Raw genomic sequence first — 26,593 nt, 5'->3', positions numbered from 1 at the left:
CCTTCTTCCACTTCTCCAAAGCCAGTTCTGACATTCGCATGGCCATTGTAGGCACTTTCGACGGTGGACAAGGGTCATCATGGTCACTCTGACCATGGACCTATGCAGTGTTGTGACACATTCCCCCCATAACCATCATTAAAATTTTCTGTCAGTTCAGACGAGATGAGATAGCCTTTGTTGCCCTCATGCAATGTTGAGCCTTGGGTGCCCAACACCCTGTGTTGGCCTTGTTAGGAGATGATCAACGTTATTTGCTTCACCTGTGAGAAGTCCTAATGTTTTGGCTCATCAGTGTACTCTGAGCACACATAAGGCGGTGCAATATAGTGTTTCGGTCGTCTCAGAGCAACTCACAGTAATGCTTGACTCAAACTTTTGGTTTCCACATTTTATGTAGCTTTTAATGTGCTTCGAAATTGTTAAGTACAGCAATGTCCCTCTTTCCACCAAAACAAAGGCTTGAGAGATGTAAGTTAAGACATTACGACAGAAACAAATTACCATTGTAATGATTTTAATAATAATGTTAGTAGTAACCAATTCAGTATTATATAAAAATAATATAATATTTCAGTTTACTGGGCTTCAAAAAATAACAAAAAGTGGATTGAGACCTTATTACAACTAAAGTTGACCAAAAAATATAAACTTTTATGTCTGGGTACAATGTGAATGCATTTTCACTCAGGTCACTTTGAGTCAACTATAAGTGGTCTTAATTGGTTCTTTGAAAGAGCACTTCAGTGTCAACACCCTTGAAAAGTACACTTTTCTATTAGCAGTAGAGCTTGGGCAAAAGGCATCTCCTCTTAGTTTGTTGTTCACACACCCTGTTGGACACAAAAAAAAAGCTGATTCAAAGTTATTTTATGCTTTTGGTCTTAAAAATGTGATATCTAAGCAGCAACAATATTATGATGTTAAATGTGCAAAATATTGCAAACCAGAATTACAATATTTCTCAAAATCACCTAGTGATGTGCATGTTTTCCCTGTAGAGTGTTTGTGAACACAAATATACATGTGTCTGTGTGTGAGAGAGAGGTTAACATGTATGATACCACCCTAACCTGCCCTCCATAGGTCAGTTCAATAACTCATTGTAACCTTTAGTTTGGCGCCTGCAGTGATGGAGTTACACTCAAAAAAATTCATCTAGTTTCTCATTTCCTCCCACTCGGATGAGGTCAGACTGCCAGCGATCGGTTGCTAGTGTATCTCTGTGTGCGTGTCTGTTGTGCGGGGCTGTGTTAACTATGTTTGCAGGTGCATTTATTCTGAGTCGGAGTGGGAGGCAGAGTAGCAGTTTGGAGCTCTCTATACATAATTCATTAAACAGAGTGAAAGAAACAACAGCCTGAAGTAGAGAGTGAGCCAGAGAAGCTACACTCAGTCTAACTCAAACTGTTGTGCTATGCTTCGAATGTCCCTCGAGGTCATGAATCCATTTATTTCTGAATTTGTGTTTTTAGCAGAACTTATTTTGTAATATGTTTTCAAAACAAATCATTTATACAGAGTATTTGGATGTCCTACTCTATTAATACAGTGCGTTTTGCAGTAGCAGGGAAGTACACATTCAGAGACAGGGCAGGCGATTGGCTCTTTTCATTTAAAGGTGGTACTTTCTTTCCTTCAGCCACCATATTGAGTTCTCCCATTTATTTTACAATTGGCCCTCCTCCTCCTTGCACCATGGTTATTATAGTTTTATATTTTTTATTTTGTTTTCCCCTTCAAATTATCATTCCAATTTAGTTTAGTTTTCATTCTATGACTGTTAATTATAGGCCATGTCCACATATCAACTCTAGTTTCTTTTGAAAGTTCAATTTTCAGTTTCTTAACGTCATTTTTTTCCAAAGTATGCGGTACTAGTGAGCATTTTTAGTAGAGAAAAACAACATTCCATGTGGATGAGAGGCGTTAATATTAAAATCAATACATAAAAGTAAAAACGTGTTAGTGTGGATGTGGCATTGTTTTCCAGTTTCATTCTAGTTATTTTTAATCTATTTAGATAATGATTGGCTGCCAAAGTTAATGCGGTAACTGATAATAATTAAATATGTTTAACATTGTTACATTTATCATGGCCGTCTGGTGTTAAGACGATCTAGAGGCATCGTCATGTTTAATCAAGGCAGGTTATAAAGGTTTAAATTTTTTTATGTATTGCGTTTCAAAAAACTAAACCAAACAAATGTAAATTAGAGGTAAAAATTGTATTTGATATTTGGAGTTATGAAAAAGTATTTTAGTATATTTTCTGTATTTTCCAGCCATGTTTGTTTTTTGTATTACCACTAATGAAAGCATTTTCACTTAATTTTCTTTTTCGGTTTCATTAACAATAATAAAACTGCTGTGGTATATTTTATCCTTATAGTCTCTGTTGTGGCCTATGGTTAGTGCAAGTGCTCTGACACATTGAGCTCTGTGGTGCTTGCGTACTGATTGTGTCATTTCTCTTTCTCCTGTCTGCCTCTTCTAAAATAAAATTAAATAGAGGTCACACATCTTGCAGGATTATGCTGTTTATTCACAGTCTAGTCAGATAACTGTCACTATAGACAACCCTCTTGCACGTCTTGTCAGTAAAGTTGTCCATGATCTATAATGAGCGGTGTAGCTGTCACTTTGGTTAAGATCAAATAATTTTTCCTGAGATATCTTAGTTTTTGCTCATGCCAATGTCTCATGGGATGTCTGTACATCAGATATGGGGGAGTCGCTTGTTGATTGGCCATGAGAACAACCTGAATGACAATAATTGAAAGAGAGAGATTTTTTTTCTCTCTCTTTGCGGCACTTTTGACTACTATGTAAAGCAACCTTGAGTATTGAGGACATCACTAAATATATACAAATTATTATTACTATTATTAGCCCAATTCCTTTGTTTTAAAAGCTTCAGATAGATGAATAGGACAGGTACAGGCTTTGATCAACATCGCAAATTACAGCTTTGTTACATACCACCGTGTACGTGAAACCATGACTGATAATGTGTGTTTGTGTACATAACTAATTTGGGTAAAATTTGTCCCCATAAAGTGAGCTCCCCTTGGGGATATTCTTAAGTAATATTTTTTCCAGAGAGGAAAATGGCTTGCTAATCATACTAAATAATGATTTAATAAAAAATTTAAATGCAAAAAAATTTGGTCTCATGGTTAGGTTTAGGGGGGTGTAAAATATCATTAGCTCAATATAAAAGCAAAAGAAAGTAAATGGATAGACCCTACTAGTGATGGGAAGGCCATTTCATTTCCGCGAACCGGTTCTTTCGGATAGTTTGTTTCTATGATCCGGTTCAGAAACAGATTCAGCTGTTCTGTTACATAATCATGTAATGACGTCTTTAGCACGTAATTGAAACATCACAGAGTCATGGTTTTCAAGTTCAAATGTTTAAATAAAGCCGTATGTGAATGTACTTGATTGCTGATTATGACTTTTTATTCAGTTAAGTTATAATAATAATGGAGTTTATTGTGATCAGTGTTTCGTTTTGTGATCCTGTATGTCGAATACGAATTATATTGTTTACATATTGGATAAGTATCCTACAGTAAAGTTTTGCACATAAAGTACCCAATACAGACACTGTGTTGGTTTTGTTCTACGTGTCTGAAATGTTATTTAATAAAACTAGTCATAAGAATATTTCCAGTACTTTTTGGTTGCCATTAAAGGAACTTACAGTTCACTCCATGCTCGTTTATGTCCTTGGTACACGCATGCTCATAGGATCAGCAGCTCACTCATCAGACTCCTCTGTAATTGCCGGTAAACTTCGGCAGTTGGTGGACCGGCTCTTTCTGTACTTTTTGAGTCGGACACGACTGAAGAGCTGACTTTCGATTCTGCCTTTTAGGTTTGATTCCTTCATTTTGAACGGTTCTTAGGTTCATTAACAACCGTAAGAGCCACCTGCCTGTATTAGTAACAACATTGAGTACTTAATTCAAAAATTACAAAAACAAACTGTAGGTTTTTAAATGTTTTATTTGGCCACTGCCATTACCATCTCAACACATAGCAAGTCCTCGTAAATCCTCAGCAAACTTGGACAGGCAGTGGGACCGGCTCATTCGGTTCTTTTCGAGTCGGACAGTTCAACGTGATGCATAGCCAGTTCATATACTTCAGCTGTGCGCCTTACGTCATCAACCTGGAATTAAAGTTCGATTCAGTTTGATGTTTTGATCTGACTCGAAAATGTACTTGCTGAGAATCGGCTCAAAAGAACGATTTGTTCAAGAATCAGACATTGCTAGTCCCTGCCATTATAGAAAAACAAGGCAGTCTGTGTTTTTTTTGCATGTGCTATTTGAAGAAAGCATTATAATAAAAATTAGGATTGTTTCATTTTTGTTCTTTGGTTGATTAATGACAGAGTGAAAGTTTACATCTTATTCGTCCATTGCTTGTTTTTTGTAGTGATTGAGCTGTCAGTCTTCAGTGGGGGATTTTGAGTGGCAGCTCACAACTGTTCTGCTGTCGTTAATCATCTCTTAATCAGTACAGCAGAAGAGGAGAGGCTACACACACACACACACACACACATAATCTATCATACTCTGTCAAATTCAGACAGTATGTATTTTGCAAAAACAACAGGAAACCAGCCTCTCAGGTTAGAAAAAGAGTTAATTTCTGTTCATCTGCTTTTTATACAGCACACACACACACACACACACGCAATCTATCATACTCTGTCAAATGCAGACAGTATGTATTTTGCAAAAACAACAGGAAACCAGCCTCCCAGGTTATAAAGAGTCAATTTCTGTTCATCTGCTTTTTTATACAGCACGCACGCATGCACGCACACGTTTAATTAATGTGTATGTGTGTGTATATATATATATATATATATATATATATATATATATATATATGAAGAAAATATAAAGAAATGACACTTTGCTACAATGTAAAGTAGTGATTGTACAGCTTGTATAACAGTGTAAATTTACTGTCCTCTCAAAATATCTCAACACACAGCCATTAATGTCTAAACCGCTGGCAACAAAAGTGAGTACACCCCTAAGTGAAAATGTCCAAAATGGGCCCAATTAGCCATTTTCCCTCCCCGGTGTCATGTGACTCGTTAGTGTTACCAGGTCTCAGTTGTGAATGAGGAGCAGGTGTGTTAAATTTGGTGTCATCGATCTCACACTCCCTCATACTGGTCACTGGAAATTCAACATGGCACCTCATGGCAAAGAACTCTGAGGATCTGAAAAAAAAAATGGTTGCTCTACATGAAGATGGCCTTGGCTATAAGAAGATTGCCAAGACCCTGACACTGAGCTGCAGCACGGTGGCCAAGACCATACAGCGGTTTAACAGGACAGGTTCCACTCAGAACAGGCCTCGCCATGGTCGACCAAAGAGTTGAGTGCACATGCTCAGCGTCATATCCAGAGGTTGTCTTTGGGAAATAGACATATGAGTGCTGCCAGCATTGCTGCAGAGGTTGAAGGGGTGGGGGGTCAGCCTGTCAGTGCTCAGACCATACGTCGCACACTGCATCAAATTGGTCTGCATGGCTGTCGTCTCAGAAGGAAGCCTCTTCTAAAGATGATGCACAAGAAAGCCCGCAAACAGTTTTCTGAAGACAAGCAGAATAAGGACATGGATTGCTGGAACCATGTCGTGTGGTCTGATGAGACCAAGATAAACCTATTTGGTTCAGATGGTGTCAAGCATGTGTGTGTGGCAACAACCAGGTGAGGAGTACAAAGACAAGTGTGTCTTGCCTACAGTCAAGCATGGTGGTGGGAGTGTCATGATCTGGGGCTGCATGAGTGTTGCCGTCACTGGGGAGCTACAGTTCATTGAGGGAACCATGAATGCCAACATGTACTGTGACATACTGAAGCAGAGCATGATCCCCTCCCTTCGGAGACTGGGCCGCAGGGCAGTATTCCAGCATGATAACGACCCCAAACACACCTCCAAGACGACCACTGCCTTGCTAAAGAAGCTGAGGGTGAAGATGATGAAGGCATGTCTCCAGACCTAAATCCTATTGAGCATATGTAGGGCATCCACAAACGGAAGGTGGAGGAGCACAAGTTCTCTAACATCCACCAGCTCTATGATGTCGTCATTTAGGAGTGGAAGAGGACACCAGTGGCAACCTGTGAAGCTCTGGTGAACTCCATGCCCAAGAGGGTTAAAGCAGTGCTGGAAAATAATGGTGGCCACACAAAATATTGACACTTTGGGCCCAATTTGGACATTTTCACTTAGGGGTGTACTCACTTTTGTTGTCAGCAGTTTAGACATTAATGGATGTGTGTTGAGTTATTTTGAAGGAACAGCAAATTTACACTGTTATACAAGCTGTACACTCACTACTTTACATTGTAGCAAAGTGTCATTTCTTCAGTGTTGTTACATGAAAAGATATAATCAAATATTTACAAAAATGTGAGGGGTGTACTCACTTTTGTGAGATACTATATATATGTATATGTGTGTGTGTGTGTATGTGTATGTGTATGTGTATGTGTATGTGTATGTGTATGTATGTATATATATATATATATATATATATATATATATATATATATATATATATATATATATATATATATATATATATATATATATATATATACTGTATATCTTCAGACAGTTATCATCTGTCAATCCACCCACACACACATGCAGCTGACAGAAGAACTTTCTCACATACTTTATAAACATTTTAATTATTTACTCAATTACTTAATTATTTAATTATCCTCTCTCTCTCTCTCTCTCTCTCTCTCTCTCTCTCTCTCTCTCTCTCTCTCTCTAGCACCTTCTCAAGTCAGCGAGCTGCGAGCAGAGAAGGTTGAGCAGCGGCGGGTGTCTCTGGTTTGGAGAGAACCTGTCATGTATCCCAACAGCAGCCGCACTGAATACGAGATCAAATACTATGAAAAGGTACATTTATATGTACTCCACTAAAACATAAAAGCTCTGTAAACCTGGATACGTGTACAACAAGCGATTTGGTTCATTGATCCTTCAGTTAGCTGCAGTAGATATTTTAAAACATGTAGCTACATTAAAGTCTATACAAACTCCCACAAGTACTGAAGAAAACATCTATTTTAACAATGCCGTTTTCATGAGCAATGAGTGTTTATATGGCCAATTTTTTTTTTGAATGAGCTGATTTTTGATCATTATAAGCATTTAGTTGTACATGTAAACACGGATTTATGGATATATTTCTGTGTTCCTTTAGGACCAGAAAGACCAGAGCTATTCCACAGTGAAGACTGCCGCCACCAAAATAAGCGTCAACAACTTGAAACCGGGCACCACCTACATCTTTCTCATTCGCACCTGCTCAAGCCCAGCCCTTTCTTCCTTGTCCTCATCTCTTTCTTCCTCTTCCTCCTCCTCATCCCCGCTTTCCCCATCTACCTCTTCCTCCTCAAGCCCTGTGGCAGCTGTATCGCCTTCACCGCTCGACTACGGGGCGTACAGCACACCGCTGGAGCTGCAGACTCTGGGCGAGTGTGAGTTTGTGCATGTGTTTCTGTATGCATGAATACTTTGCTGTAGTTTGTGTAAAATGTTGTCTCCAAAACTAAAATAACAAAACCAGTAAAAACCATGAGAGCATCACACACAGCAGAGATACTTTCAAAAAGAATAAAAATATATCCATTACAAGCTCTTGATCTGTTCCAGTGAGAAATCATTAATAGCTATGATTTGTTTACTGTATTTGGCATCTTGTTGTAACACAAATAACTAATTAAGCAAATGTGTGAAGACGCAGTGTCATTATTGAAGGTTAACAATTACATATGTTATTAGTGGTATTGTGACTAATATTAATCTGATTTAAATTGGGATCCTCACAGAATAGCGCTGAGACGAGTGACTGATATGATATTGGGAGCACCTGCAGAGCGCACATGTTTGATTGACACCGAGAGCGCGCATGTTCGCTCAAACAGCCTCTATAGCTCAACACAATGTCTGATTGTCATGACTCACGTCATGTATCATGTATTTGCATGTTTATTTGTTGTTTAATTTGTTTTTATACCCATTAGCAGCCTCTTTATTCTCTTCCTGCTCACTGTGCAATGAGTCAGAATTACTACCGTATCAACTCTAGGAAATAGACAAATTAATATTCATACACATGTAATTCTTACACATTTTTAAAAAGAAACCTGCATATTCATCTGAATTACAAAATGTCCGCAAGTTTAAATTCATGAAATCTTACAGCAAATTTACACTGTTATACAAGCTATACACTCACTACTTTACATTGTAGCAAAGTGTCATTTCTTCAGTGTTGTTACATGAAAAGATATAATCAAATATTTACAAAAATGTGAGGGGTGTACTCACTTTTGTGAGATACTATATATATGTGTGTGTGTGTGCTTTGCATTCATTAGAGTAGCAGTGTATGTGTGATTCCCTGCATGCTGGAAAAAAGATCGTCCCTTAATCTAGCCAATCACGGATTTAAGAGGAATATCGGCTGATTTCGATCGTTTGCCGATCGGTGCACCCCTACTTTTTTGTTAGTAAACACAACATTTTTACTTTTACAATGAAACAATGACTCTAAAGTGCAAATGCTTGCTGCAATCTTTAAGTGGATTCATTCATACTGGATGAACATGTTGAAAGTAACTGCATGTGTGATGTGCTTCCCGTTCTGTGTAGCAGGCCATGTATTTGTACAGCTTCAAATTTTATTTTCTGCTTTGGGTTTGTTTGTCTCCCTCTCCAATGTGAAATGCTCTGCTGTGCTCATAACGGGTGATTAACTCAGCCAGTCATGAATTTTCCACTTCTCAGCCCTGAAAAACCCATTGTTTGTCTTTCTTGGGGTCATAGTGCCCCAGCAAGTAGATGCATTTTGTTGAATCTAAGTGGATTTCAGAGTACAAATTATATTTCTTAAGACATCAAATATGGTGGTCATTATTGGACCACTCATTATATTTTCCAAATGTTCATTCAATGATGGATGAAAAATATATAAATTAATGCTGTTAGTGTGCATTTATAACATCACCTTTCCCTTTAAAACAATGTTTTGTTTAGTAGCAAAAAATAACTGTGCCCTTGTGTCAAAATACTTAAGAATGTTCCAAATGGAACATCTGAAGGAAAGAGACTGTTTATTTTTCTTTTTTTGTTCAGAAGAATTTCCCATCAGAATCCTATAAAAATATTAATGAAAAGAAAGACTTGGTAAAGATCAATCTTGTTGTCAAGCTCCAGTGCTTTTAGAGCTGTGATAATAGCTGGTGGCATCATGAATACTAACTGGGTCTTGTGTTTGTCTTTGTGATTGTTGTGCAGTGGCTCTGGCCTCTAGTGAGCAGAGTCCTGTTGTGATCATCGTGGTGGTCTCTGTAGCTGCACTCATCATGTTACTGACACTCGGCATTGGACTGCTAATATGGAGAAGGTAAAACTAATGTTTTGTCACCCTTTACAAAGACAAACAAACTTCAAACATCAAATATTTTGCAGAATGTTCCTACTGCTCTTTTCCAATTAAAGTAGATATTGACCAGTGGCTGTAAAGCTCCAAAAAGTAGAAAAACAGCCAACTTTAAAACTAGTCCATACGACTTTGCCCTGTATTCCAAGTTTTGTGAAGCCATATGATAGCTTTCTGTGTTAATTTTTTTGGCTGCCGTCTGCCATTTTTCACCCTCAAATGAAAAGCTCACATTTAAACATACAGTGGACTAACTGTCAAAAATGTGTCTAATTTTTCCAAGACCCCAATTAATCATAAATAATATTGTAAATGTTTACAATCTTATGATGAATAGAATTTCTTTTTTAAATCTATTTTTTTTTTCTTTTCTTTTTTTTCTTAACTTGGTTAGCATATAATTCTGGTTCTGTTCTCCATCTACCTTCAAAAAGTCTTATTTTTTCTAATATATGTCAGCAAATACTAGAGAATTTTTTTTTCCCTCTATCAACTTCCATCACAAAATGCAGATCTGAAATGTTGGTGGCACTCAAACACATTTAAGCCCTCACAGATGTGCTCGTCCATAGACATTCAGTCTAATTTTCTGTTCATACACCACCCCCAATGTTTTATTAAATATGTCTGCCTCTGAGTGGACTAGAAGCTCAATCTATGTGTCATTAGAAAGCTGAGATCCTCCCCTTTGCGATGATGTACATATTATTATCATCAATAGTCGAAAACATATATGCTTTTTCTGCTGGACCACATATTTATATCATCTAAGATATAACTTTGGATTTCTTACACAAGCTAGCTAAGACAAATACAGCAGATATAAAGTTTAGATATTTGGGGCTTGCAGCAGCATTGATCGGCACATAAAGAGACATTTGTGTTTGATGTCTTACAGAAATCATATTTCATGTTGTGATTCTTTTGAAAATCTTAGGTTTTAGCACTGAAATACTGCACAAAAGTGGCACCCCTGCTTAGTGAATTTGTTCGTCTGTTTCCCAGCTATGACAGCCATGTTCCTGCGGTGCCTCCATATAACTGCAGCATGACAGTCACGTCAGTGAAAGCCTTTTTCTACATTCTTGGTCTGCGAAATCATCCATCAGAATATATCAAAACAAATTTTGTCTAGTCCATCTATCATACGCACATACATGTAAACACACAAACTCATCTCTCATCCCTCAGGTTTGCTTGAAGCCTCATTCCTCAAACAAATGCCGTTGTTAGCTCGTTTGATGGGCAGTGCATTTCAATCCAATTTCTGCATGATTGTGAGATATGTACATATGGCATGCATGTGTTTGTAAAGGATGCCTCTCCCAGCAGGGAATGAAGGAGAATAAGATGAAGAAATACGTCCCTTCTGCTCTCTTTATTGTTATCTGTCCAAATATGAAATGTGCACATGAATACATGCATGCATGTATACAGTACGTTTTTGTAAAGCCGTCCAGTCCATAGCTGTGGTGCTCATGCGTGTGACGTAGTTTCGAGCCTGGCCTGTGACATGTCTTGATACAATTCTCCCTCTTTTTCTTCCTAATAATTTCAATCTAATAAAAAGGTATATAAACCAAAACTACATATTTTAAAAATCCACTTGTTGGTGGGTTTCCTGAATGACTAGTTGACTAATAAAGGAAGCCCTGAATAATTAGGCTGATTTCGGGTTGATCTGACCTCGAATGGAGAAATTGTTTCAGGAGTATTAAAATAGGAAACGCTCTTGTATTAAGAATAGAATGCAGGGGTCTTGATGTGTTTTTAAAAGTTAAACTACTGTACTTTTAGCTCGATACACCATCTTAAAAAAGCAATACTCATGACGTAAGATGGGGAAAAAACAGTGCGAGATGCAACACAGTGGCCAAATACATCTGTATGCATATATATATATATATATATATATATATATATATATATATATATATATATTTATGGCTGTAGTTACGGTGCTTTTAAGGAAATTAATAAAAAAAATTAACTGTGAGGGGGGGTTTTATCACGCAAACTGTCTTAACAGGTAAAGCACTGCACACGCACTGTTACTAGAAATATATTTGTAAAAAATGCACAAATATAAAACTAGTATTAAGACGATGGCTAGTCATCTTCCGTGACCCATCAATTATAAAACATGCAGTTGATATGAGGTATGCCATGCGCACATACAGGTGTGGTGTACTCTAATGCAACTCAAAGCAGTTACGTTGTCAAGAGAGGGAGTGTTAGACAGAAGGCCCATGCTCCTATAGCTCACCATTAATCAATGTGATGAGAATCGATTATATTGAGGCAATGTGAAATGGCTCTCATTCATTTTCAACCACACACAATGCCGTGCTGGCCTAACCACTGTCAATCACACAAACACACACTTTCATATGCACCCACAAATTCTATCATCAGTTCACACATCAACACCAATTCCAGTAGCGTGTCATCTAAAACACAGAAGAGAGTGGATTTATTGTCTTTGATGAAGTGGTTTCTATTTGTGTGTGTGTGTGTGTGTGTGTGTGTGTGTGTGTGTGTGTGTGTGTGTGTGTGTGTGTGTGTGTGTGTGTGTGCGTGTATTTATCACTTTGTGGGGACCAAATGTCCCCATAAGGATAGTAAAACCCGAAATTTTTGACCTTGTGGGGACATTTTGTTGGTCCCCATGAGGAAAACAGCTTATAAATCATACTAAATTATGTTTTTTGAAAATGTAAAAATGCAGAATGTTTTCTGTGAGGGTTAGGTTTAGGGGATAGAATATAAAGTTTGTACAGTATAAAAACCATTATGTCTATGGAAGTCCCCATAAAACATGGAAACACAACATTTGTGTGTGTGTGTGTGTGTGTGTGTGTGTGTGTGTGTGTGTGTGTGTGTGTGTGTGTGTGTGTGTGTGTGTGTGTGTGTGTGTGTGTTAGAGACACAGGCATTCATCAGATGTGAAATTGTATTGGACAAACAGAGTCTAATAGTACATTTAGGCACAAACACAGAGTGGGTTTTGTCGTAGTAGTATGTTATCATCAGCAATACTGGAATTAACACACAATGGCTTTGTTTCAAAGTCTAGTGAGCATATTGGGCATCATAGTCTTTCATGCCCAAACATGCTGTATTGGAAAGCAGCTCACTAGGTTTTGAAACAGCCATTATCTCCTATCCATATGTACAGCCTACAGCTGTGCCATTGTAAAACAATGTTCTGTGACCGAAAGTTTCTCACATCAGATTGGTTTAAAAAGTGTTTGGTTTTGTGTCCTATTTTAGCCCAAAGGGGTTTTGTGGGTCCCATTTTTCTGTTCCATTGCAGGGAATAACTACTCTTTTAGTTTTAAAAACACTCATTTACTGACACAGTCAGTGGATTAGGATTTGTGGACGGCCTTATTTGTGGCCTCTCATGTACATTCAATATATCTTGGTCTCTACTTGGATTATCTAGAGCCAGTGGGGGAATGTGTGTGTATATCTGTGTTCAGAATTATATACTAGCACAGTGCTTACTACATATTTCTCAGTGCTTCCTACTTTTTAAAATAGTATGTGAAATAGTAATATACATGTACACATTTGAAACATTACTACATTATTACATTGCATGTGTAATAATAACGTGTGTGTGTGGGGTGGTGGGCGGGGTTATTGTTTTATTTGTTGTTGTTTTTTAAATCCCCTATAAAATAGGTTGAGAGACATCACAACATAGACAGTTTCTAGTTCACACTGGTAATGAAAGGTCAAGTCAAGTGTATTGCAAAGCGTTTGGCTTGTATCACGGCACATGTAGGTCATCTGGGTATTTCATGCAGGCAGAAAATTTGCTTAATGTGCCCAGTATACATATTGCAGAAATAGCACAAGTGGTATAGTAGTATACTATTCCGACATACACGCAGGCTAAGATAGTGTGGAATTCTCTTGCTGTTGTCTGTTACAAACTGAAGAATGTGAAGTAAATGCAAGTCTTTTATAAGTCTTTTATAGCTTGAATATCTTGTTTTTCCTCAAAAAACAAAGAATTTAAAGAGTGCATTAGAGTGACTGTATTTCATAAACCTCACTTCCGGCTTTATCAGGCAATTATTCTCATATCATAACACTTGTAACAGTCTTTAGCATTCAAAACGATATTTTTTTATATTTATGTATTTTACCTACTTCAAGTTTGATCTTGAAGTGCTTTGGGGTCAAGTATTAGATTTGTGAGATGCTAGTCAAGTATTGTAGTTTTTTTCTTTATATCGGCATCTAGAGACTGATTACATTAAGAATCCCATTCTGTGTATTTTCATCCACCTACACACGCACAAACACACAATAGTGCTGTAATGCAATGTCGGTGGTATTTTGTCTCTCTTCCTGCCCGATCTGTCACTCCTTCCACTTTCTCCTGACCTTCACCTTCAGTACTCCTCCCTCATCATCTTTCTCTTCTTCTTTTCTTGTAAATTGAGGCAGACCATCATAACAGCTTAGACTCTCATTTTACTGTCATACTCAAATTATCCTCATATTTTACTCTCCAGTTTTTAGGGCTCTTTGTCTTCTTTGAGAGGCTATTACTTAACACACAAAATAAGTTATAAGTTAGTTAGCTTGACAAAAAGGGATGTTATCACATAATTAATGTACTTTCTCCACTAAATAAACACTTGCTTAGGTACTGGCTGTGCTTATATACAAATAGGGTAACAATATGTCCTCTTTTTCCTGGACAAGTTATCTTTTTCAGACCTGATAAAAAAAGCATTCGACCGGGATTTCAAATTTGGCTTAAAATGTCCGAGATTTGGCTTTGTCTTCATATTGATGTTCTTTCTAAAGTTAAGACTATCATACATGTGGTGTATTTGATACTGCACAGAGGGCATACTCTTTCAAAGTACTTTTCACATTCTCTCTATTGTTTGCTCACCCACCCGCTCGCTCACTTCACTCACGCTGTAGGTGTGTGTGTGAAAGAGATTGCAAGAGTACTCTGCCGCTCTCATCCAGGATGGAAGTACAATTTAAAAAGTGCTTTCCTTAACTCTGCTAATTATTAAATAGAACACCTGTTTCATCAGACTCACGCTTATTACACATTGTCTTTTTAACTGAAAATTTTGACTTTATCGAGACGAAATCAAATATTCTACTTATCAGGGAAATATAAACTATTATGAGAGACAAAAATAGACCATGGTAGAAATTTCACTACTCAGTCCATCAGATATTTGCAGAGAAAGTCTGTTAAATCTGGCACTTGCGTGTCAATGGCAAGAAAAGTTAAGAAAATACATTGAACAAGAACACTGATCATGCCATGTGAGAGGAGAAACAAGCCCTTCATCTCTATTCACACACTATCAATACTAAATATTATGTGACAAGCTCTAAAAGTGTGAAGTGTATAATTCAGTGTATAATAAAAGGTGTAGTGGTATAATTATTTATTTTTTTATGGCATCGGACCTTTTCTGTTTTCATTTTATGTTATTTAATGGCCACTGTTAAATGTCTTAATGTTGCTATTAAATGTATTACAAATATTTTATAGATTGAACCCCCTGGTCCACTGTGTCCTCTTTTTAGACAACCACAGTGTGGTCTCCATACAGTAAATGTTCTCAATCTTGTGAGTAAACTATTTCAAAGGTACTTCCTATACTTATTAAAGATATTTTCATTGACTAGCGAGGCAATTTGTATCCTCATTTTAGTGAGTAAACACTTTCTGATGTACTTCCTGTACTCATTAAATGTATTTCCTGGTGGATTTGAGGCACTTCCTGTACTCACTTTAGTAGAGGAGTAAGCAATTTATGAGGTACCTCCTGTACTCATTAAAGGCACTTCCTGTTGGTAGAGAGGCACTTCCTATCCTCATTTTAGTGAGTAAAAACTTTCTGATGTACTTCCTGTACTCATTAAAGGTAGTTCCTGGTGGTATTGAGGGACTTCCTGTACTCACTATAGCGAGTAAACAATTTCTGAGGTGCATGTTGTACTCATTAAAGGTACTCCTGTGGTAGTGAGGCCCTTCCTCCCTCTCTTCCTTTAGTGGCTTCTCCAGACCCTTCAATGTAGCTCCTACTCGCGTGGTGCTGCTCTCTACCTCCTTCTCTACTCTTCCTCCTCTTCCTCCCTCCACGCAGCTGTCTCCCAGGTACATGCTTGCGTTTCTCCACTACCCCTTCCATCCTGCTGCTGCGTCTCTCTTCATCTTTCCCACTCCTGACTGTCTCACCACTCTGTTTCCTAACAGAGAGCTTGAAACCCAGACTCTGGAGAGCCACTGTGTGTAGTCTCTCCTACCTGCATGTCCCTATCTCTGTCCTGTCGTCTCTGTTGGTAATCGGTCGTTGCCTGTCCTCTTCACCCCTTTATAGTAGATTGTGAATGCTCTAATCACTCTAATCAGATGCCTGCCAGATGCACACACAAAAGTTTCTTTTTGGACAAATGCTCAAGCTTTAGCAAATAACCTGGAGTCATTGAAACCTTCTCAGCTTCGTTTTTGAGTGCTTTTCCTTCCCTGCTGTGTGTGTGTGTCTCCCTGTCTCTATTCTCTAATCCCTCCTGTGGTGCATGTCTTTTCCCAATGTCTCCGTGTCACACTAATCCACAACATAAAATCGGCCAAATACCATCAGATCCTCCTGCGGCCTGATTCTACACATACTGACACTTTTACTGTGTCAGAGCAGTAATTCACTAGCACACCTCAACTAGAGGTGGCAATCTGCAGGGAGCTGGCGATACAATATTATATTGATATCTGGGACGCAAAACAATAATATTGCTATTCTTCATTTTGTAAATAATCCTTCCAGATTCTTAATTGTATTGTGATTCGAAATTGTGATATATTGTGGTCTTTTTCTCACTTGTTGCTCATTCCTTCATTAGACATGCATGCTAGCTATAGAAGTAGCATTGAGCATTGACTCGTCAGTGTCAGTAAGAAAAGAAAAAGGAACTGACTGAGGAAATTACATACATTGGTGCTGGCATATTTATCATTACACAAAAAATCTTGCTGTCTACCTGTGCAGATTTCACTCCTTTGTTCACCAAAAAATATAATGTGAGAAATGTAACTCCAAATATTGAGTCTTGGCATTAGAATATCAATGCAGTATTGTGATGTAAAATGTTGTGCTACTTTGAATTTAACTTTGTCCACACCATGAACTATAAATTTTAGCTAAAACCTCATATTTTCTCTTGTCTAATAATTTTAACAAAAGTAATGGGTCATATTTTTCGTCTCAAGGGAAATGCAAAATTTTTATATCTAAAGGAGGCAATGGATCGGAAATGTAGTCATATTCATAAATAATTTTAACGAGTTTTGTCACTTTAAGTGCTCTTTTGTCGTTTTCTTACAGCTGGTAGTAGCTGTGTGCTAAAATTTTTATTGTCTTTAAAGCACATTGTTTTATTGTCATTTTATGCTTGGTTTTTCATGACCTATCGTTTTGTTTTGTTTTCCCCCTCACAGACAATGTGGCTACAGTAAAGCCAGCCAAGAGGGAGATGAGGAGCTGTACTTCCAGTGTGAGTATTACTTTGTTTTGGCACACATATGTGCATCGATTCCACAAATCAATTTGACTGTTGGGTTTATTTCAGAAGGTGGTAATGGATATAGCTTGTCACAGACATGTAGAGATTAGGACGGATGGAAAGAGAAAGGAAAGCAGAGTTGGGAATAGAGTGATCAGTGCAAACGAGAGATTAGGGACGTATAAAGTGGCAGTGCATTAACATTTAAGTCCCTGTGCGTGCCTTAACATCAGTCCGCCTAATGCTCTTGTCCATTAGCATGTTTCAGACGCCCTCTGTCATGATGAGAGAGAGAGAGAGAGAGAGTGGAGTGGGGAAGGGCATTGTTAGTCTTTGAACAAAGAAATATGCCACAGTACTGCAACATTCACACCCCTTTTCCACCAAAATGGTGTTTGTGCTGTTCTGTATCTGTGAACTGTATTTACAATCGGCCTGCTATTACACTGACTTGAGGGCCAAAAAAATGACATCACTAACTATGCTACAATATCCAAACACTGACATAAACAACTAATGCTACAATAGCTTAACAATTATGTAACCAACTTTGCTATTTTAACCAAAAAATTATTTCATGAACTATGCTACTATAGCTGAACAATGATGCAACTAACTATGCTGCAATAGCTGAACAATGATGCAACTATGCTGCGATAGCTGAACAATGATGCACCTAACTATGCTACTATAGCTGAACAATGATGCACCTAACTATGCTACTATAGCTGAACAATGACGCAACTAACTAAGCTGCAATAGCTGAACAATGATGCAACTAACTAAGCTGCAGTAGCTAAATAATGACGCAAATAACTGTGCTGCAATGGCTGAACAATGACGTATCCAACTCTGCTACTGTAGCTGAACAATGATGTAACCAACATTGCTAATTTAGACAAAGAATAATGTAACCAACTATGCTACCAAAAAATGACATAACCAATTATACGTTTTTAGCCAAACAATCACATAACCAACTATGCTACAACTAACACAACTAACTATAGCTGAACAATGACTCAACCAACTATGCTGCTTTAGCTGAACAGTGACTCAACCAACTATGCTGCTTTAGCTGAACAGTGACTCAACCAACTACGCTGCTATAGCTGAACAATGACGTAACCAACTATGTTACTATAGCTGAACATTGACACAACCAACTATGGTGCTTTAGCTGAACAATGACTCAACCAACTATGCAGCTATAGCTGAACAATGACGTAACCAACTATGTTGCAAAAGCCGAACAATGATGCAACTATTTGCTGCAGTGGCCGAACAATGATGTAACCAACTATGCTACTATTTAAAATGCCAACAAATAAGCATTAGGGTCTGTGTTTTTTTTTGTTTTTTTTGCTGCATGTGGGAGATGCAGGAGTTCGAATCCACCCCCTGTTATATACCCTCTTACACACCATTAGTTTCCTTTCTCCTCTTCACTGTCTCTTTTCAGTTAAAGTGGAAAAATGGCCAAAAACTTTATTTAAAAATAGAAATTAACAGCTGTACACTGTGCGTGACACCTAGTTTTCACACTCTTTCTGGTCTATTTTCCCTCAAACCATCACCATACTCAGGCCAGATGTCACCGTTGTATTCCATGCAAATTAATATGAATGTGTGTACTTGCATCTTAGCCTGTGTGTGCAGTTTGATGAGTAATGAGCATGTGTGCAGAGCAGTCATGCAGCTGAAGCATTAAATCTGCTGAAACAATGAAAGCTGAAGTCTCTCTCTCTCTACACACACACACACACACACACACACACACTTTTGAGTTGATATGTGCCAAGTCTCTCTTACACACAGCATACACATACATATCCATGCAGGCTGACTGATAGACGTAGAGGCCTACATTTGTATGACTTCATTAAACATACTGTGATCTGTAGCATTTAACATGCACATTACAGCAGAGTAGACACAAGATTCCACATATGCACAAGGTAGATTGCCATAAAGATATATGGAGGGCCACAGATTTGTTCATGTCTTTCACATTGTATTTGATACGTATGTATGATGTGTTGCTCTAGTGAATATTTATCAGTGTAGGCTTATTTTTGAAAGTCACTATCTGTTTAGGCACGTCTTGAAGTCTTGGCCTCAAAACTATTGCCTAGAAAAAGTTCATTGAAGACATGTTGACCTTTTGTGACAATAAATAACAAAAAATAAAAAGCGATTAAACAGCCTAATATAGGCTTTTCATCTTTCAAATTGAAATGGTAAACAATTCTTGAAACAGAAAAAAATTAAAGTAACATTAGAGTTTTGGCCAGCAAATATTGTAACCGAGAACACATTCAGTATATTTCTATTTTGATATAGGCGTTTGAAACCAACATAAAAAAAACAAATGTGTGTGATTGGTGTTTTGACTCAAAACCTTACAGTTACTAAGCCCTTGTAACAACTGCCCTCGCCTCCCCTACATATTATTTCACAAAACAAATCCCATCAACATCATTGCAAATCATGAGCAATAAGAAAATCTCTCTTTCTCTCTCATTTCACCTTAGGCTCTGTTTTGTAGTGACCCATCATGCATGATCTTTGTGTCTCCCACCACTGTTGGTTTTGCAGATTTGTTCCTCCATCCGTTGCACAACTTGCTTCTAAAGCGCACACTCTTTCTCACCCCACAAATGCATTGTTTGTTTTATAAGCATATTTTTGGATGACCTAAAAACACTGGTAGAGATCAGTGCTTAGTTGTCATTATATCATGGCTGACACCCGCTTCTTTTGTGTGTGTAGTCCCAGGGAACTGTGAACCTATTTGGATTTAATATGTGTGGGTATAGTAATTTATATCCACGCTTTTCATAGCCTAGAGGGTCGCCAGAGCATGTCAGGGGAGGCACGGAGAATGATGATGCTTTCACCAAGTAAAATCAAAAGATAAATAAATAATAAACAATAAAAATGTTTTATGAAATTAAATTTAATAGCTTAAACAGTAGCTCTGGTTTTATAATACTGATAAAGGAATAATTCACCCAAAAAGGACAATTCTCTCATCATTTACTCACCCTCATGCCACTCCAAATGTTTATGAGCCAGCCTCTGTCTCAACTCTGTGAATGGTGACCAGAATTTTGAATGTCCAAAAAGCACATAAAGGCAGCTTAAAAGTAATCCATATGACTCCGGTGGTTAAATCTATGCCGTCAGAAGCCTAGGTGTGGGTGAGAAACAAATGGATTATTTTAAGCTGTCTTTACGTGCTTTTTGGATGTTAAAAATTCTGGCAACAATTCACTTGCATTTTGCAGACATACAGAGTTGAGACAGAGACTTGCTCATATGATGCAATTTATCACAAATATAGGCTAAAAAACTGTTAAGTAATCCCACTGTCATAAGGACAAACATGTTTTTTTAATTCAAAATAAATAATGGTTTAATGTTATGAGTAGAAATCTGTTTAGCCGTTATTAACCAGTGTATGACGCATTGCCGAATGAGTCTGTCAGACTGAATTTAAGGTTATTAATCATCATTGGGGAATTGCTGGCCTGAAATATGATGAATTTTGATAGTAAAACACTAGAGGACAATACCTGATAAAACTTCAAATAAGTGGCCAGAATGTACTGCTGTTTTTGGTAGAATTTATTTTTGACATTTAGCATAGGCTGTCTTATTTATTATTTACTCTGCTATATAGACCTATAAAAACATTATTGTATGTAAATAGATCTACAAAAAATAAATAAATATAAAATAATGACCAGTCACGTAAATTTTGTCACAGAGCAGAACCTTGCTTTTAGATTATGCAAACTCAAATGCATATAAAGTCCAAAAAGTCTTTCTTTTATACTTGTAAGTAAACAGGGTTTTAAATACATAAAGAAAGGTTATAATGTGCAATGAAAAGCAAATATTTCTGCAAAGATTTTTCATTATTTCTAGGTCACTAATCATATGTAAGCAAATTTGTGATATTGACAATGTTAACTGAAAGGTTGTATTTCCTTGCTTCCATTGAAGCTCACAAGATTCAATGCCAGAATGTCGTGCTATGCAAAAGGAAGCTCGAGTGCATGTTGTCATTACTTTAAAAGTAGGACATACTAAATACTAATGCTGATAGTAGTAAAAAAAAAATTATATTTAATTAGAAAAATACAACATATAAGCATTTTTACAGCACCTATGTGGCTCAGCTGATTAATCTGATATAGCAAACCCAAACAGAAATCAGCTGGACGTGAACTGTGGCTAGCCCTAAATCATTGTAATAACGGCAGTATACGGGATACGGCATGTGCAACAAAATCCTCATTCCTGGGGAAAAGGTCTTCGATCCTGAGCCGCACCCTCATTCATGATGGAATGGAGGACCTTTAATTTGCTTTGTAATTGTAGTCTTCAGTATGTGTGTATGTATGTGAGGTTGCGATCAATAAGCTGTTATGAGACTGTGAAGTTGAGACCCTGGTCTGGTTCGGGTCGATGTTGAGTTGTGAGCACATTTCAGAGTCAGACTACCGCACTGCCAATATGAGTAGGCCAGAAACCTCTATGTATGAGAACCAGAATTTTGTGTTTAAAGAGCATAAAATAAGAGGCCAAAAGATTATAACATAATACAAAATAATAATAATAATATATATATATATATATATATATATATATATATATATATATATATATATATATATATATATATATTCTGCAATTGTATTCTTAATTATAAGCAATTTTTAAGAAAACTTTAAACTTTTGTGTTTTTAGTTAAAATCCCAGACAATAATATTTGTTTACATCACAATGTTTCGCTTTCGAATACTGCACTTCTATATGTAAATGACCTCTGTTATAACTGTCTAACCTCCTTGTACTTCTGTAGTTTACATTGTCATTCATTGTTGTGCACCAAGTGGCTGAATTCTAATCATGGCGTACAGTATACTGTATAATCGTAGCATGCATGTTTTTTGTGCTTTTCAGTTAAAATCCCAACCAGACGGACATATATTGACCCAGAAACGTGTGAAGATCTGCTTCAGGCTGTTCATGCCTTTGCCAAAGAGCTGGACATCTCTAGCATCAAGATTGAGAGGATCGTCCATACAGGTACCAGACAACAAAAGCTCTCTTTTCGATCTAAAATTTCACTTCATTCTCCCTCTGTTCTTGCAAACTTCTCTTCTCTTGCCAGTTTGAAATCTTTTCAGTGATGTGTGTTTAGATTTATGTAAACTGAGCATTAAATGATATGTAACGTTATAGCAACCTTTTATCTATCATAAATTATTATGTATGTATCATGAAGCATGCATTACTTCAAAGCAGACCCTATGAAATCAATATTGAAGTTTTGTATCATTTAGGCCATTGTCTAAAAGCTTTGAAGCCATCTATATGCTAGTGTATTCCAAATTCTTTAGCAGATATATGTGTTTAAAATGTACTGTCTTTCTTTTCCTGTTGACTAAATTGACTAAATATTAATGACTTGCACTACCCAGAAATGTGTCCAATCAAACCCTCTAGAAAGAGAATGTCCCTCCCCTATAACACCTGCAACCAACTAGCAAGTACCATATCTTGGTTCATGGCTGTGTATTAAACTTGCCCTCTGCAGGAGACTTTGGGGAGGTGTGTCGAGGTTGCTTGAAGCTGCCCAGCAAACGCGAGTTGCCCGTGGCCATTAAGACCCTTCGGGTAGGCTGCTCGGAGAAACAAAGACGCTCATTCCTCAGCGAAGCTGGAATTCTAGGACAGTTCGATCATGCCAACATTGTGCGTCTGGAGGGAGTCATCACCAGAGGTCAGTAGAGACAAAGAAAATGTAAAATTAATGAATGCAAAAACAGATAATGGAAGGCAACAAAGAAAGGAAAGCTGTATGGGACATCCCTCTATGGGATGAATGGGACAATTCCCTGCAGGATGGGGATCATTTGATGACCCTCAACTGAAAGATATTCAGAATGGATGGTATGTCCCAACATTGAAAAGGAAAGAAAGATAAGGAGGGATGAGCAGGTTGCCCCTTTGAAGTATATATAATAAAAAAGAGAATGATAAGCCATTGATTAGAAGGTTTATTGGGAAGTAAACCACTGAATAAATGGGCCAGTCCTCAAAAGAGCAAGAACAGAAAGGGAGATAAGAGTCGATACTTGCAGGAAGGATGGTCTTAGGTGTAAGGGATCAGCAAGAATGAGAAGTTGTAAATGTTATCAAGTCCAGGAAGGACAGAATGAGGAGAATCTAGCTTGAATGAAACCAGGAACTCGCAGTCAACAGCATAATGGAGGGAATCTTGGCTCGGGGTGGAGAAGTACAGGGAGAAGAGAACAGATCCATCTTTGGCTTGATATAACTGATGTTCCTGGAGATAATATAGTCAGATGAATTTGCCCACCGTGTTCTTGCCAAAAGGGATGATGCGGGGGGCTGAATTAAATAACTACCAGCACTGATGTTAGTCTGGGACTTTGTGTATTAGTGCTGAAGTAATTCTTGGATGAATTGTGAATACATATTGATTCCACATGAGGAGAGTGATAGAAATGCATGCATGAAGAGACAGTATTGAGAGTGTTGGGGATTGTGTATGTATCACTGCATAATGACAAAAGACCATTTGAAAAAGTTTCATTATGATTATTCTTTTTCGGCAATATCATTAAAACATTTAACCCAAATTTTTAGAGTTATGGAGGCCCAAGGGTGCACAACAGCCAAATTAGCAAATAAAAGCTAAAAAAAACACAACGGAAATAAGCCACAGCAAAATAGAAATAAGCCACAGAACAAAGAATTTAAGCCACAACATAATACATTTAAGCTCAAATATAACGAAATTAAGCCACAAGTCAACAAAAATAAGCCATAACACAACAAACATTGACATTTTCAAAAAATATCTACACTCACTAAGCACTTTATTAGTTACACCTGTACATCTACTTATTCATGCAATTATCTAATCAGCCAATCGTGCGGCAGCAGTGCAATGCAGAAAATCATCAGATACGGGTCATGAGCTTCAGTTAATGTTCACATCAACCATCAGAATGGGGAATAAATTATATCAGTAATACTCAGTTTCAGGATTGTTTGGTGCCAGACGGGCTGGTTTGAGTATTTCTGTAACTGCTAATCTCCTGAGGTTTTCATGCACAGCAGTCTCTAGAGTTTACTCAGAATTCTGCCAAAAACCATCCAGTGAGTGGCAGTTCTGCAGTCAGAAACGGCATGTTGATAAGTGAGGTCAATAGAGAATGGCCAGACCGGTTCTAGCTGACAGAAAGGCTACGGTAACACAGATAATCACTCTATATATATCTCAGAATGCACAACACATCGACCTTAAGGCGAATGGGCTACAACATAAGATCACATTGAGTACTTTATTAGGATAATAGAGTGATATAAAGTGCTTAGTGAGAGTGTATTTATAAACATTCTCTGGAACTAGGCATACCTAGATGGGTTCTATCAGAACTACTATTGCACATTTCTAAAGGTCTCAAAACATTTTTTATTCAAAAAGACATTTATAGCGTTCATGGAATATCTTCATTACACATTGACTGTGGAACATCTCTTGTGAGATACTTACAGTGGGATGAGCAGCTTTATAATTTAGCCTGTACTGAGTCAGATTGCCACACAACAAAAAATACAGTGTTTAAAAAAATATGTATTTTTGTTAATTATGTTGTCATTGATTAATTATGTTTAAGTTATGGCTTATTTTGGTTGTGTTTTCTCCTTTTATTTGCTTTGCTAATTTGATTGTGGTGTGCACCCCTGGGTCAGTGTACTTTATCCTACACTTTTGTAGAATTAAATTTTTAACCCTAAAGTCTGCTCGTATTATAAAGTTTTTTGCACCAACACCAGTTGTAATTAAGTTTTAAATGACTATTTCCACCCTCACCCTCTTGATCCTTATTAAACAGGCAGTCATTTTAATTGTGGTCAAGTCCACTAATTTGTTTTCTTTTGAAAAACACAGATTTAGCTACGTTTATGCCTCTCGACAACTCGTCATAGTGGGCCAAGTTATCACATATTGAATAGGCATTGATATGTAAACATGGACAGTCATGTAAAGGTACTCATGTTTGTGACATCATAACTAATAATGTAACAATTTCTGAATGACACATTTTTGCAGCTTAGTTTAAGTAAATGGCTGTTGGACTTGGAAGAGAGTTTTGTGAATGTTACAGTATGTCTAGATAATTATTTTATTTCTGTAAGCAAGAGAAAAAAATCCAGTGTGCCCACTTTAAAATTTTCCCATGCCTCATTTAAGTTTATGCTGTGATTTATCATTAATTGTGTTGTTTTAAAATGGAGAATAAGCTAATGTACTCATTGGCATTTTAGAGAGAAGAATAATGTTTTATTTTTTTTTTAATTTTATTGAATTAGCCTGTGTGTGTATGTGTATATTTGTGGTGAATGCAGTAGCAGATGTGCAGGTTGGAATAATTTGTGGCCAAATCACAGCAAGCCCCATTAATGACTCTAATCTTTCTCCCTGAATTCTCCCTCCACCTGCAAATCTAAATTTTCCCTGCCATTTACCTCCTGAAAGCTTAACGCCCTCTGCACTTATTTTCATCTCATCCTTCCATCCACCTGTCAGTGCCATCCATCTCTACAGCTCAGAGGGAAAGACCCAGAATTGAGAGCCCAGCAGGAGGTACTCTGATTGGGATTGGTCAGGCATGTCACCTCCCACCAGGTGGTGTGTTTGAGCAGGAGATGGTAGATTGACCAGACTGATAGAGCACACTCATGTTCAATGGGCTGTTCATTAAATGCTCCAGATTGTTGGTGTCGGTGTTTGTGATTGAGGGATCTGTTTCTCCATCTCTTTCTTCCTTCTCCTCTCTCTCTCTCTTTTTTCTAACACCTGGGGATTTACTGCTACCCTCCTCCCTAATGGAGCGTCCTTCCCTCGTCATTCTTTGGGACACTCTCTATTGCTCACTGTCTAACACTCACAAGGAGTACACTCATAACAGATGGCTCTCTAGAATACTGGATTCTGACTGGTCAGTGGTGGCATTCTGCAGTCATATAGGCTTTGTTCGCACAGCAGCAGAATGCAGTTGTCAGTCGTGCTTTTGAGTAATAAATACAGTTCCGTTCACACACAGTTTGTTTATACACTTGAGCATTTCACATTTTTCCCATGGCCTCCTCACCAAATGAAACATTAAACAAACACATCATTCAAACTTTTATTTATGTGTGTGTTTTGCTGCAGGCAACACTATGATGATTGTGGTGGAGAGCATGGCCAACGGGTCTCTTGACTCTTTCCTGCGGGTAAGAGTGTGTTTTTTGTCTGTTTCTTCTGCTGGCTGTAGAAGTATTACATTATTCTGATTCATCAAATGCTAAATGCTGAGATAGTAAATGGTGTATATGTAATATTTAAGTTACATTATTAAAACCCAAAGATGTGATTAAGATGTGAATACTTGTTTTTTTCTTTCCATTCTTACCTCCAACCTTACTACTTTTTGTCCTTTT

General features: G+C 37.5%; 1 protein-coding gene across 2 annotated transcripts in view; it reads left to right on the top strand.

The window, feature by feature from the left end:
• The window catches only part of LOC127620336 (ephrin type-A receptor 7-like), a 176,790-nt gene that overhangs the window by 141,924 nt on the left and 8,273 nt on the right, over positions 1 to 26,593 (top strand). The window contains exons 6-13 of one of the 2 annotated variants that reach the window (XM_052093537.1): positions 6,824 to 6,951; positions 7,259 to 7,535; positions 9,358 to 9,466; positions 15,552 to 15,656; positions 16,995 to 17,050; positions 22,034 to 22,159; positions 22,671 to 22,856; positions 26,325 to 26,386. In XM_052093537.1, the coding sequence (XP_051949497.1) occupies positions 6,824 to 6,951; positions 7,259 to 7,535; positions 9,358 to 9,466; positions 15,552 to 15,656; positions 16,995 to 17,050; positions 22,034 to 22,159; positions 22,671 to 22,856; positions 26,325 to 26,386 (1,049 nt within the window). The remainder of the gene's footprint in view (positions 1 to 6,823; positions 6,952 to 7,258; positions 7,536 to 9,357; positions 9,467 to 15,551; positions 15,657 to 16,994; positions 17,051 to 22,033; positions 22,160 to 22,670; positions 22,857 to 26,324; positions 26,387 to 26,593) is intronic. The other variant, XM_052093538.1, reaches the window with a different exon arrangement.

The sequence above is a fragment of the Xyrauchen texanus genome, chromosome 26 (assembly GCF_025860055.1).
Source record: "Xyrauchen texanus isolate HMW12.3.18 chromosome 26, RBS_HiC_50CHRs, whole genome shotgun sequence".
In the NCBI taxonomy this organism is placed as follows: domain Eukaryota; kingdom Metazoa; phylum Chordata; class Actinopteri; order Cypriniformes; family Catostomidae; genus Xyrauchen; species Xyrauchen texanus.
This window is presented reverse-complemented; position numbering and strand designations above follow the sequence as displayed.